This window comes from Saccharomycopsis crataegensis (assembly GCF_037102585.1).
Source record: "Saccharomycopsis crataegensis DNA, jcf7180000000084, whole genome shotgun sequence".
In the NCBI taxonomy this organism is placed as follows: Eukaryota; Fungi; Ascomycota; class Saccharomycetes; order Ascoideales; family Saccharomycopsidaceae; genus Saccharomycopsis; species Saccharomycopsis crataegensis.
This window is the reverse complement of record NW_027043829.1, coordinates 2,023,913-2,037,752: the sequence shown is the minus strand read 5'-3', so window position 1 is coordinate 2,037,752 and position 13,840 is coordinate 2,023,913. Positions and strand designations below refer to the sequence as shown.

General features: G+C 36.6%; 6 protein-coding genes across 6 annotated transcripts; 4 read left to right on the top strand and 2 right to left on the bottom strand. All coding sequences in view use genetic code 12, as the record gives it.

The window, feature by feature from the left end:
• Positions 1-1,368: 1,368 nt before the first annotated feature.
• YCT1 (Yct1p) lies at positions 1,369-2,967 on the top strand (the record flags this gene model as incomplete). The annotated part of the gene is made up of 1 exon (XM_064997494.1): positions 1,369-2,967. One exon carries the CDS (start codon positions 1,369-1,371, stop codon positions 2,965-2,967), a length of 1,599 nt encoding a protein of 532 aa, XP_064853566.1.
• A 2,651-nt stretch (positions 2,968-5,618) lies between these two features.
• On the bottom strand, positions 5,619-6,146 carry DASC09_038940 (DUF2406 domain-containing protein; the record flags this gene model as incomplete). Its single annotated transcript, XM_064997493.1, has 1 exon — positions 5,619-6,146. One exon carries the CDS (start codon positions 6,144-6,146, stop codon positions 5,619-5,621), a length of 528 nt encoding a protein of 175 aa, XP_064853565.1.
• Positions 6,147-7,211: 1,065 nt separating this feature from the next.
• Positions 7,212-7,880, bottom strand: CPR5 (peptidylprolyl isomerase family protein CPR5; the record flags this gene model as incomplete). The annotated part of the gene is made up of 1 exon (XM_064997492.1): positions 7,212-7,880. One exon carries the CDS (start codon positions 7,878-7,880, stop codon positions 7,212-7,214), a length of 669 nt encoding a protein of 222 aa, XP_064853564.1.
• Positions 7,881-8,130: 250 nt separating this feature from the next.
• On the top strand, positions 8,131-10,779 carry DASC09_038920 (uncharacterized protein; the record flags this gene model as incomplete). Its single annotated transcript, XM_064997491.1, has 1 exon — positions 8,131-10,779. The coding sequence occupies one exon, from the start codon at positions 8,131-8,133 to the stop codon at positions 10,777-10,779; it is 2,649 nt and encodes an 882-aa protein (XP_064853563.1).
• Positions 10,780-11,200: 421 nt separating this feature from the next.
• On the top strand, positions 11,201-12,086 carry VPS29 (retromer subunit VPS29; the record flags this gene model as incomplete). The annotated part of the gene is made up of 2 exons (XM_064997490.1): positions 11,201-11,263; positions 11,367-12,086. 2 exons carry the CDS (start codon positions 11,201-11,203, stop codon positions 12,084-12,086), a joined length of 783 nt encoding a protein of 260 aa, XP_064853562.1.
• Positions 12,087-12,373: 287 nt separating this feature from the next.
• Positions 12,374-13,249, top strand: DASC09_038900 (uncharacterized protein; the record flags this gene model as incomplete). The annotated part of the gene is made up of 3 exons (XM_064997489.1): positions 12,374-12,434; positions 12,508-12,567; positions 12,624-13,249. The coding sequence occupies 3 exons, from the start codon at positions 12,374-12,376 to the stop codon at positions 13,247-13,249; spliced, it is 747 nt and encodes a 248-aa protein (XP_064853561.1).
• Between the last annotated feature and the right edge of the window lie 591 nt (positions 13,250-13,840).

Below are 13,840 nucleotides of genomic sequence, written 5' to 3'. Positions count from 1 at the left end.
GATTCAACCTGTTCATAACATACATGTTAAATCAATGCAAATTAGATCTGAGGGAGGTGACCAAAATAAAAAAAGAAAAATCTACCATTAGAAGTTTCCACGAAAATTTTGGGCAGCATTTGGGCAATATCAAAACATGTTTAGGATCACAAAAAGCAAGAACAAATCATTGTGAAAAATTGGGAGAGAGAGACAGAAAGATAGAGAGATAGAGACAGAAAGATAGAGAGATAGAGACAGAAAGAGAGATAGAAAGACAGAAAGACACACACACACACACACACACACACACAATGAGTGAGTAAGTGAGTGAGTAAGAGAGAGAGCCAGAATGACAGAAAGACTGAAAAAAGTCAAATGTATATCTGCTTGGGAAAAAATATATAAGCAATAGCACACCTCTATCACCTTAGAGACGTATATCTCACGAAATGCGGCCACTTCATTGAAAACATCTTTCTTATCTATCTCGTCTCGCAAAATCGGACACTTTCAGGGATACGCTTGTGACATATTAGATATCACAAATCAATAGACTCAAAAATGACAGCCACTCTTTGCTAGATATCTCAATGTGATATACAAATCGTCAGAATCCAGTATCTTGTAGGGAATCTCTACAAGAAAAAGAAAGAAAAAAAAAATAACAATAAGAAATTCCTACTTGCTAAAATATCTCGATTATGATAAGCAGGCCGAAAAACTGCGGTGATAAGGAAATTTTCAATTTGCTCACACGACGATCTCGAGTGGAACATTGATAACAAACAATTACGATCGGTGAATCATGATTGCCTGTGATAGACCAATCCTTTAATAAATAATTCCCCCATATTTTGCACTGTGGCAACGCTGTTGAAAAATATGTCTCTGTGTGTGGGGGGGAAGACCAACCACTTCACACACTTTGAGTGTGAGTGAGTGAGTGAGTGTGCAATAAGATGAGGAAAAGACGTTTTCAACGATGAGGAGATTCCTGTGATTGTTTGATAAGAGAGACAGAGAGAGAGAGAGAGAGAAAGAGAGAGAGAGGGAGAGAGTGAAAAAAAAGTGGGTTCTAGAAGCCTTATCAGCACAGCACCACAGTTTTCCCACCTGCGGGTGGTGATGACCGACGGCGTGATACGGAAAATTACGCCACAGTTGATGGAGGGGCACTTAAGGTGGGGCAGGAGGGGCATTATTAACATCTGCGATGGTGCAATTGCTGCACAGTCAGTATACATCGGATTAACTGAGGCAAAAAGAAATTTTTTTTTTCAAGGGATATATAAGATACCGGAATTACTATCCTTGACTAGTTTATTCAGACCATTATTTCTATCCTAGTTTGTGTTTACCGTTGCTGCATAGAATAATTTAGCCCAAATGTCATCCTCTAGCATAGACAGAGACTCACACAACATCAAGACTGAACAAGAGCCAAACGTTGAAGCGGTTCACGAAGATGTCATTACCAGCTATAAGGTGATCAGATCCAGGGATGCTGATGTTATGTTAAGGTTTTTGGATGAACATGGTGATGAAGTCCCTGAAATCACTCCCGAGGAAGACCGCAAGCTCGGTAGAAAATTGATGTGGATTATTGTCGGTTTAACATCTTTGGTTGACTTATTGCTTTACTCTGATAAAGCCGTTGCCTCATATGCGTCGCTTTTTGAGTTTTGGGACGATACTGGATTGACTCAGAACAAATATAATAATTCCAACACCCTATTCTATGTTGGTTACATCATTGGCCAAAGCAATATGTACTTTGTTCAAAAGCTCCCAATCGGAAGATTATTGACCTTTGTAACATTTGCTTGGTCTGCCATCATCTTATTACATTGTACTTTATATAATTATCAAGGGGTTTATGCCATCCGGTTCTTCCTTGGATATGCAGAATCTATTGCTTTGCCTATTTTAAATACTACAATGGCTCAGTTCTTGACCAAAGAAGAAAAAGCGGCTACCGCCCCAATTTTCTATTCTACTTGTGTTGGGGTTACCATTCCTGTTGGTTTCATCGCTTATGGGATTTTGAATGCTAAAAACCCACCAATTCATCTTTGGAAATTGTTTATCATTATCATTGGTGGGCTCAGTTTCCTCTTGGCAGTGCTTGTATTTTTCATCTATCCAAACAATCCTTCTGACGCAAAGTTCTTATCTACAAAGGAAAAAGTGTGGACAATTAGAAGAGTTCAAAAAACCACCGGGTCTGCAATCGAGACTAAGATTTTCAAGAAACATCAAATGGTTGAAGCATTGAAGGACCCAATTTCCTGGCTCTTCGCTTTATTTTTCCTTTTGCAACAACTTGCCAACAACTTGCCTTACCAACAAACATTGCTCTTTGAATCAATTGGAAGAATCACCAACCTTGATTCCACTTTAGTTTCTGTGGCTTCTGGAGGGTTCGCTGTGTGTTGTTGTATTGCTGCCACCACCATTATGCTCTATTTCGAAAATCTCACTGCTTTCTCGGTAGTATTCTGGACAATTCCTTCATTTGTTGGTTCAATTGCTTTGGCCACTATTCCTTGGGGGAAAAACATTGCTTTACTCGCCATGTTATGTTTGGCATCTCCAGCATTCGGGGTTCCTTGGATTTTGATGTTCAGTTGGAGCAGTGCCTCTGCCTCTGGTCATACCAAGAAGATCACCAGAAATGCCATGGTTATGGTGGCTTACGCGGTTTCAAATATCATTTCCCCACAATTATGGCAAGAAAAAGACGGCCCAAGATATATTCCTGCATGGATTGTCCAAATTGTCTTGTCGTTTTTCGTTGCCCCATTAATCGCCATAGTTATCTGGGTTATCTTGAAGAGAAGAAATACTCAAAGATTGGAAAAACTTGCCCAAGATCAAGACAGTGTTGCAGGTTACGTCGAAAAAGACGGTGAAAAAGTTAAGGTTAATATCGCTTCTTTGGATTTGACTGACTTGGAAAATGAAAGATTTATTTACCCATTATGATTTTTTTTTTTTTTTATAGCTCTTTTTTTTTAGTTTATAACTTTTTGTTCTCGCTTCTGTTGGTGTTTTATGGCTCACGTTTTTTTTTATTATTATTTATCAATTGTTATCTGAGAATAATTATTTATCTATAACTATTTGTTTATTATTATCTATCTATGATTATTTATCATTATCTATTACTTATTACTTACTGTAACATGCACTACCAGTAATGTTCTTTATGCTCTGCGTTCCATCCTAATCCCTATCTTTAAATGCCATGTACCGCCTTCAAAGAAAAAGATACTCATGATGTAAACAAAATTTGGTCAAATTTCTGAACTCCTATCTTTTTTTCATATCTTTTTTCTTATCTTTATTGCTATCCTTGCTGTTGTCTTTGTTCTTATCTTGATTTCTATCTTAACTCCTATTTTATCGAATTATACGTTGGCGTATCTTCTCGCACCTTATCTTATCTGTTATTGCCAATCTTACTATAAAAGCTCTGCCGATCTCCTTTTAGACATTTGTTTAAATGAATATGAATAGCACCCCAGATTTATGAGATAACAATACACTTAAACTTACTATTCATTTATATTTCTATCACACATTTACCCGTAGCGTAAGTCATGCTTAAGGCATCCTAGATACCTTTATACTCATGATCATTTTAATGACTGCCAATGGTCTATTCTCACTGTTCTGAAAAGGACGAGCTTCATTTTATTCCACTTTATTTTTGAGATTAAAATCTTCATGTAATGTGTTAACATATTAATTTAATCAATTTCTAATTTGAATTATTTCATTCGATACGACAGTTATACATGGGACTCTAGTATGCCTCTCGATCTGTCAATTAACGTGAGAGTATGCTTACGTTACACTATCGTTTATCATCCTATTATAGATGATGTCTGTTTTGAGCATTAAGCCCACTTGGGTTCTCCGAATAATTTACCTTTCTCAATATACTCGTATAAATGCCATTCATCGTGAAGAATCACTATTGACTGTTTTGCAATGTACGTAAAGTTTACTGTCTAATATCGTACGCCGTTAATCAATTAGCAAAGCACCTCCAAGCAAGATATATTATCGCCCCCATCTAGGGTTGGTTGAGACAGATCGAGTTTAAAATTGTTGCTTATTAATTCAGTACACTACGAAGTTTAATGATGAAGATACGCACAGGTTTTATTATTGTCTAACGCATTTAATGTATGTGCATTTGTTATACCAACTGTTCATTCCTGATGCCACTTGGGATCGTTCAATCTCATCAGAACCTGGGGCGATAATGACTTGAGATCAGAGCATTTCTCGTTCCCAATCATATGATCCCCGCACCACGCTGCTTCCCCAATGCAGTACGAAACTTTGTTCCAAAGCTTATTTTCTGTGGACAGACAAATAATGAATTCTTTTCACTTTAATAAAAATGGAGAGAAAAAAAGGCAGAAAAAAAAGAAGGAGAAGAGGAAGAGGAAGAGGAAGAAGAAGAAGAAGAAATTTTGAATTCTTATTAATGAATATGGGAATTTCCTCCGTAGAAATATGACTCTCCTAAGAAAGAAGGAATGACATACTTATACTTCTATATGGAGAGCAAGAAAAAAAAAAAAAAATTTGGGACGCACTGATCAGGCGAAGTTAGCGTCTCCTTGAAGATTTTGTTTCCAGAACAAAAACCTCATGTCATTTTTGAATCTTCTCAACCCACCTTTTGTATTTAATTTATTGACAATAGAAGGGGTTTTTAATAATGAAAAAAAAAAAAAAAACTTTTGAAAGGTCGATCTATTAAAGTTAAAGTATCACATTTATTTTGGCGAGATAAGTTGGTGAAGAATCAACTAGATCATCACAAGAGACAGTTTTGGAAGAACACATGCTTGACGTATTATTCATTCATCTATTTTGCTTTACTCTTCACAGTAAAATGACAGAGTTCTAAGAACCGATAGTAAGTTTTCCCATATCATGTCATTTCTGTCAATGATCAGCAATAATCCCAGTGTAAATGGTACATATTGACGGATGATGAAGGGCCTTTCAGATTCAAACTTTGTTTTTGTAATAATCGTCTTTCTTGCACCATAGGAAAGTAATAAGATCTATTGTTACAATAAAACTCAATAAAGAGAGTAAATGGTACGACTATTCGAATATATATTCAACCCACTTTTTTTCCTATTTCAATTTAGATTTATCGTTGGGTGTCGTCTAAATTTCGGCAATAAGAACATCATATGAATAAATAAATGAATCATACATGAAGCGGTGTTTCCATACTTTGACAATAACAAATGATCCGTATAAAAGAGGAATAACAACAAGTCAATGCGGACATAAGCGTGTGTTTCGGGATGTTTAAAATCTACAGTATTAGTGATCAACTTTTAAAAAATAATTCATGATAACATTAACATAATACTCTAAAAAAAAAAAAAGAATAGACAACAATAAAAATTAACAATAAAGCCCAGAAAGAAAGAAAAAAAAAAAGAAGAAAAAAAAAATCAATAAACCTGAAATCAAAAAAAAAAAGCAAAAACGAATCTTTAAGAAAAGCAGTTTTGTACATATAGTGCACCGGCAACCATGAGTATTAACTAATCATTGAAAGATTCCTTAGCAGAAACAAAAAGAAGTGAAATAGATTATTTCTTTCTACCGAATAAACCTCTCTTTTTCTTTTCTGGTTTGATGTTAGCCATAGGAGCTGGAGTGTAAACAGGTTGTTCGTAGGATTGATGCTGTTGTGGTTGATTGTTAGCGTATGGGTTTGATTTAAACAATGGGAACTCAGGTCTTGGTCTGAACCCCAACTTTGGGGTTTCTAAGATGTCTTTGTAATAGTTGTCACCAGTGATAGCAAACTCAAAAGATCTAATAGTATCCAAAGGTCTTTCGTCTCTTGATCTACTTGGATTGGAAACGTCCGGTTGTCTGATAGGGATACCAAAGGTATCGACGTTGTTGTTTTTGTTGGCCAAAAACATCCCCATACTTTGTCTGTTGACAGAACGGTCACTAGCTTCTTGGAAAGGTTGGGCTTCGTTCACGGCATTAAGAAGTTGGTTGTCATTGGTGTTATATTTCAAGTTTTTTTGATCTTCTTTAGTGATCTTGACGTCATAAGTGCCGCTGTTCTTCTTTCTGCTGATAGATTTAGATCTGAATCCCATTTTTTATGTGGAGAATGATAATATAGAGACAATAATAATAAATGAGTGACTGACGAATCAACGGGCTCAATGATAATAGGTGGCTATGGAGATTCGTTTGATGATAGCAGTTTAGCAAAACAGAACGAATGATCTAACACAAAAGAAAGAATAGAAAACAAGTAATAATCAAAAAAAGAAAAGTATAACAGGCACAAATCCAGATAACAAAGCCTACTAAGCGGATATCAACAAAGATATATATTGTGGGAAAAATTTTCTCGATTGCGCCTCCATGGGCTTTTTTTATATACATGCCATCCCGACCCGAGAGTAAGTCAGGCAGGGGTGATGGCGTGTGGGCGATCCGTGTAAAATTGTGACACAAAACTTCCAAAACACCGGTTATTTAGACTGGCAGAACATGGTAGAACAGGGTGTCTACCTCCACCCGCGATGCTCCACACACGGCCTTAGACTAGTGAGCCAAAACAAAATATACGGTGGTGGTGGTGACTCAGCTACAGACTGAGGTTTTTTTCATTACATTTGCTCGATGAGTGGTGGTGAACTAAGGATTATAAATAGAATAATGTATGCACACACTGATGGACTGCGTTGTTTACACCCTTCGCCAATACAACAAATACACTGTGAGTAAACTACACTACCTCGTTTGGGTGGTTTACTAATAATATATATATATATGTTATACATATATATATATAATGTATTATTGTCCTCACCCGAATTGGTGCCACCCCCCACCCATACAGCCTACATCCTCCTGTTCGGTGGGTCATCATCTTCTTGTCAAAGCCTATTGTTGTCTCCTCCCCAACAAAATCACCGTCCGAAACACCAAAACATAACTTTCATTAACAATAGGGCTATTATCATGATCGCGTAGTCGTTCTTTCGCGCATCTCCTGTTGTCAAAAATTCTCAATACAACCAAAAAAACAACGACACATCCGAAACTCTCAGTTTCATTGAGCAGATAATTTTTTTTATTTTGCATCAAGCATAGCATTAAGGTATTCAATTATTTATTATAGTATTTATTTATTTTTGTACATAAATCACTCACAATTCATCCTTAGAGTCAGCCTTGGTTTCCGAAGCTTCAACGCCTGATGTGGTAGCAGTGTCAACTAATTCGGCAAGTTCACCACAGTCGGCAATAATAATATCCTCCTTTGGCTTATCTCTGAAATTAGTAGCAGATTTTTCGATGGCGGTGACAACATCCATGCCTTCAACGACCTTCCCAAAGACAACGTGCTTCCCATCCAACCAGCTGGTCTTGACGGTGGTGATAAAGAATTGAGAACCATTGGTGTCTCTACCAGAATTGGCCATAGAAATAAACCCAGGACCTTGGTGCTTGATACTGAAGTTTTCATCAGCGAATTTGTTACCGTAGATCGACTTACCGCCCATACCATTTCTATGGGTAAAATCACCACCTTGGATCATAAATTGCTTGATAACTCTGTGGAAGATCGAGTTCTTGTAACCAAAACTTGGGTCCTTGCTGATCGACAACTGTCTAAAGTTTTCAGCGGTCTTTGGAACATCATCTCCAAACAAACCAATAACAATTCTACCCAAGTCCTTGTCACCTTGTTTGATATCAAAGTATACTTTGGTAGTGACCTTTGGGTCGGTGACTTCTTGTTCGGCGGATACGTTGGTGAAGTACAAGAACCACAAACCAAGCACCAAGAAAAGAGCAAACAGATACTTCATCATTGGTATAATAAAAGGTAGATATATATATATATATATATGAGACTGTTGAATCAAACACTACACTGGCAGCAGCAGCAGCAGTGGAGGAATTTCCACATCGGAAAACGTCAGCAACAAAAAAGAAGCGTGGTCGAAAATATGTCACGTGATTAAGGAAGCGACAAAATAAGCGGCATATTTTATAAACTGTTTAGATTAAAGGCGAAGCATAGCAGAAGCAGAAGGACAAGATAACAACAATAATGGAAAAATGGATTCCCTTGTACGTTTAAGAATTAAGATATGGTCGACAGATTCGTCATTGATAAACTTTTCCAATGTGATTATCAATGCCACTTTAGATAACACCGTCGGTGACGTGAAGGACGTTATTTGCCGAAGATCAGAAGAAGAAGTTTACAAGAATGATCAGTCTTTTGAAAAGATGATAACTCCTGAAAGTATTGAGGTTTGGTACAGGAATACCAAACAAACTGATGACAAGAAATTGAAGTGTTTTATCCTGGAAAATGATATCAAATATGGTGGAGAATATGTATCATTGCAAATGGAAACCCGGAACACGCATGACAAGCTCGAAAACCGGGAGCGTAATGTATCTCGGGATATCTCTAGGATCCCATTGATGGATATTGCATTTGAAAGCAGAAATGAATATATTAAACATGCGATAATTGTTAGAGAATCAATGAATATCTCCGGAAAAGAATTGCGAGAATCTGTTTTGGATGAACTCCTTAGAAAGAAAACTGATGGCCTCAAATCGAATTCTGTGGATGATGTACATCTATATTTAGGAAAATGTGGTGAAGAGATTGATTATAATGTTCCAATATTGGGTTGTCTTGGTATGGATACTTTCCCACCGGTTAGGCTAGTACTCTATTATGACTTGCAACTAAACGACAAATACGTGGAGGCAGTTGAGAAATCCCAAATTGAGATTAGGCTTTTAACGTCAAATATCATGAATGAATCGATAAATACCGAAAATATCAAAGTTGACAAATCATCTATAATAAAAGATGTCAAATTCAAGATTATCGATATTCAAGATCCAACAAAACTACCAAATTTGTCCATTGATGATTTAAAGCTAATTTTCCAAGGGAAAGTTTTACAAAATGAACAGACTGTGATAACCGCTTTGAAAATAGCTACCAATCACAAAGATCTTAATCTGCAATATCCGATAAACCTCCATTTCGCCATCAATATGGACTACTTCCAAGTAAATAATCTACTTAAATCAACTACAAACGACAACAAGGAAGAAAGTATCTGGGAACAAATTAAAAATGGTAAAGCCTTTGAGTTTTTGCCTAAAGTGGAAGAAAGAGATGATGAGTCTATAATCGATACTTCGTCGATCAGGTTCGCCAACACCGGAATAGTGCTTCCTAGTGACCAAGGGAAAACCATTAGAAATGGCCCGCGAAAATTGCAAAAATACCAACGTGTGGGATCTTCGTTTGACTTGGTGACCAATGAGAAAAATCAAAAGTTTTTGGTCGATCAAAACAAGTTGCTGTCTAAGTTGTTCACATTGACACTACGGTTGAATGGCTCGATGAAGAAGGTGACATTATCAACCAGTCAAGTCATTATTAATAATAAGAGCCCAGGTAGACCATATTTAATGTTGAGTCCATCAGGACTTGCCGAAGTAAATAAACTAGGGGTTCAAGTTAATCTCCCAAAGATTAGTTTAGTGAGTAACAATCTGGGTAATAGTAATCATGTCTCATTGAACAACAATAACAACATCAACATCAACATCAACAACACCAACAATAATAACAATACCAATTTCAACAACATCAACAATAATAACAACATCATCAATAACAATGCCAACATCAATGCAAATGCGAGAATACCTTCACTCACAACTATTATTAGAAATCTCGCAAATACAGAATTTAGCGTGATCTACGAGAGCTATATCAGCCCAATAATATCGGTTGCCAAGTATCTTTTAGTGCTCTATCTTTTAGTCTCTGAATTGAGTTGGAAAAATAGTGATACTTCCACTTTGGTTCTCGTAGGGATGATGGTAGTTTACTTTATTATTAAACAGGATTATTTAGGGAGATTTGAGAATTTTTTGCGTGAAAATAATATAGCCTCTGGAACTACTCTTCCAAGAATAACCGAGGCCTTTCAGCAAAGTGGAAACCTCTTTGAGAAATTACTCGATTACTGTTGCAACAATAGGGTTTATCATTATAATGAGGCATTTATTAAAAACTATATCGATGAGTTAGAGGAAGATGTGAATGCTGAAGATGAGGCTGCAATGGAATTGCAAATTCGAAAGATCTTGAAGGTTAAAAAACAAATATATGGCGAGTACTTGGCGAAAATGAATCAGGCACAAGGCAGCTTAATCCTAACAAATTTGGAAACTATAATGAAGGACAGTATTTTGTTTGTGATCTTGATCATTCCACAACTACATGAAAAGTTCAAGAGAAAAATGGATACTCAGATCACGAAATTCGTCGTCGAAATCAGGGGGAGATACAATGAGCTATTAACAGAATCGGCCGCAGAAATCCAAGGCAATAATGAAGAAAGAACACAAGAACCTGAACCTGAACCTGAACCTGAACCTGGTATGGAAGACCTCGAAGATTTAGATTCTGAAAGCGAGGAAACTACACAACCTTGGGAAAATTTTGAAATGTTGAATAATAACTCGGAAGCTCTTACCACTGGCGCATCTGCATACCATACCGAGCTCAGAAATAGAAGATTGAATTATCTCAATAATAATAATAATAATGAAAGCATGGATAACGATAGCGATGATGCAACGGTCAGTGACAGTAGTGATATTACAGTTAGTGATCCAATTAATAATGTGAATTCGGATACCGATACAGAAGAGCCTTGAAGAGCGTTGAATTGCGGTTTAGGATACGTTATCATTTGATACCTTTTGATCTCTGATCTTTCTCTTGTTTTTTTACATGTGTTCGTGTGTTTGTTTGTTTGTTTTTTTACTCTTTTTTTTTATCTCTTTGGGAATGAAAATATAATTATTTCATGTTAAAAGATGATTTTCTTTTGTATATTGTAGCTCATAGTATGGAATATAAATTGTTAAGTTAGCTGTTTTTGTAGAGAGCCTGGTAAACCTCGGTAAACAACAGCTGTGTCGTTCCGCCGCAATGGCACATGTGACACCAAAAATATGTGTAAAAATCAAAATACAAAAGCTGCGATAGGTAAAATGATGAACTGGCCAACTTAGTCTACAATTGAATCTGCTTTAGACAATTCTGACACCACTACAATTTAAATAAACACATAGCATGCTTCTTCTTGCCATTGGTGACATTTTCATACCTGAAAGGGCTATTGATTTCCCAAATGAGGTGAGTTTGTGTGCTTTTTTATGGCCTTAGAAATATATCATATATAAATATATATATTCCAAGCCGCCAGGAGGTTCGAAAAATTGGCTAACATATATTACAGTTTAAAAAATTACTACTACCAGGAAAGATACAGCAAGTTTTGTGTCTTGGTAATGTAACGTCCTCGTTAGAAACAATGAAATTTCTCGACTCTTTATCTCCAGATCTTCAGATTGTGAAAGGCGCCCATGACTTTGATTCTAAATTACCACTCTCATCAGTAGTGCAACACGATCAGCTAAGAATTGGATTCCTTAGTGGCTTCTCTGTGGTTCCAAAAAATGACCCATTGTCACTTTTGGTCGAAGCTAGAAAGATGGACGTTGACATTTTGATTTGGGGCGGGACACATAGAGTCGAAGCCTATACTTTGGATAACAAGCTTTTCATCAATCCTGGTTCTGCTACAGGGGCTCCAGTCACAGAAGATTTGAGTGATGAGGATGATGCTGAAGGAGAAGAAGAAGAAGAAGAAGAAGAAGAGACAGAGGCAGAGGCAGGAGCAGAGGCAAACAACGTTTCAGAACAAGAGGCGTCACACACTGACGGCAGCAATAATAATGGCGATAAAGCCGAAAAAGGCGTAGAAAAATATGCAAAAGATATTGAAGAATCCAGAGCCCAGGTTGAACGATTGCTTGATCTAGCGGATGATGAAATGAGTGATCCTGTACCTAGTTTCTGCTTGTTGGACGTTCAGGGAGCAGTTTGCACTTTGTATATCTACACCTATCTTGATGATGAGGTGAAGGTGGATAAAGTAACATATAGAAAAGAATGAATTTTCTGAAATATTTAGTCTTTTTTTTTTAATGGGGTTTTACTGAATATATTTGCTGTTATTTTTGTTCTTAAATTGTAAGAGGTCTTTATTTTTCTTTTTTTTTTCGTCTCTCATTTTGTGGAAAGTTTCTGAGTTTGTAACTCATATCCCGCAGGTTTTCTTTGCGATTTTTTTATTCACAATATTAATTTTCTCTTTTGATCCCATTGAAATTGGTCTAGAACGCGTATCAAACCTCACTTGGGCTCTGATCCTTCCAATCGTTGTAACACTCCCAGATTAATATGCCAAATTTGAAAGCCAGGCCTGCAAAAAGGAAGCTCTCTGTCTTTCAAGACCAAAAATGTAAGTATCGAATCTGAACCTTTTTTCCCCTCTCATTCGATTGAATGATGACTGACATTTTTGTTTTTTCAAGCGGAGAAGCTCCCAAAAACAAAACCCAACCCTATTAAAAGAAAGAAAAATGCCCTAAATGGTGTGTATTAAGGTAATTACCAAAAGTTGAGTATGGCTTACTAACCGCCGTTACAGAAGTAGTTGATAGGAACGCTAAGGAGACCAAAAGAAGTTCTCAAGTTAATGAAGGTTATAAGATACCAAGTATACTCGCATCTGATATCAATAAACCTGTGGAACCACTTAAAGTCAAGAAAACAGTAGGTAAAAATAAAAGTGCCATGATATCCTCTGAAACTTCTCGAGCCTGTACCTCTAATGATAGAAACGATAATGATATCTTCACGAAAGATGTGATGAAAGAGATCAGATCAATAACCCCTTTTACTAATGTCGTCTTAGATAAGGGTGTTATTCTAGTCGCGCTGAATTTAAATACTGAGGGCCACAATTACAAAAAGTACGACACTGAACTAGCAGCTTTGGCCAATTTCTTACTTAGCGACGAGCCGCTTGGAGTAGAACAGAGTATTGCGTTAGAATTTCTTTCAAAAAACAAAAACTTTCTGGATACTTTGGATGTTCTTGTTGAGAAAATCAAGGCCAACAACAAAAGAACTTTGGAAAAGATGAGCTGCTCAGGCTCTCAAGCATCCATCAATACAGTTAACGCCAAAAATGGTAAGGTTATAAAACAGTTGCCAATATTGACTTCGACACAAGCGAATCAATCATCATCGTTCGTTACCTTGGAGAACTGACTACCAAATGAACCACTAACGGCCACGAGATTGCAAATGACGTGAAGGTAATCAAAGAGCAGATGTTGAGGTATTCTCATGCAAGATTCCATCCTCGGGTTACTAAGTGGCTACGTAACAGGGATTACCCGACGCCAAGGTTTTTTTTTTTTTTGCAAAAAAAAATTTTTTTTTTCTCCCCAGAAATTCCTATAAATACTCGGTGAAAACTCTCAAATTACGCTCTTGGTTATATATTCTTCTTCTAAAACATTAACAACAAGAATTGTTAAAACTGTTAACCACACAGATGGCTTCTCTTTAATACGATTGGTATGTTTCTATTTACTTTACTTTTCTTTCGTTGGTTTAGTTGATAAAAAAAAAGAAAACTGGATTGTTTTGTTTAGATGATGACCTGAGTGCATTTGGCTCGAGACGTTTTTGTCGATGTGGAAAAAACCACGCTACCTTACTATTTTTGTCTGAAAACTTCAATTCATATTTTCTGAATGTCAGTTTAATTTACGGAAACTTTTTTTTGTTTCTTTGTGGTTGAGCCCTTGTTACTAACAACTCTCAGATACTTTAATGATTATCTAAAAGTCTGAT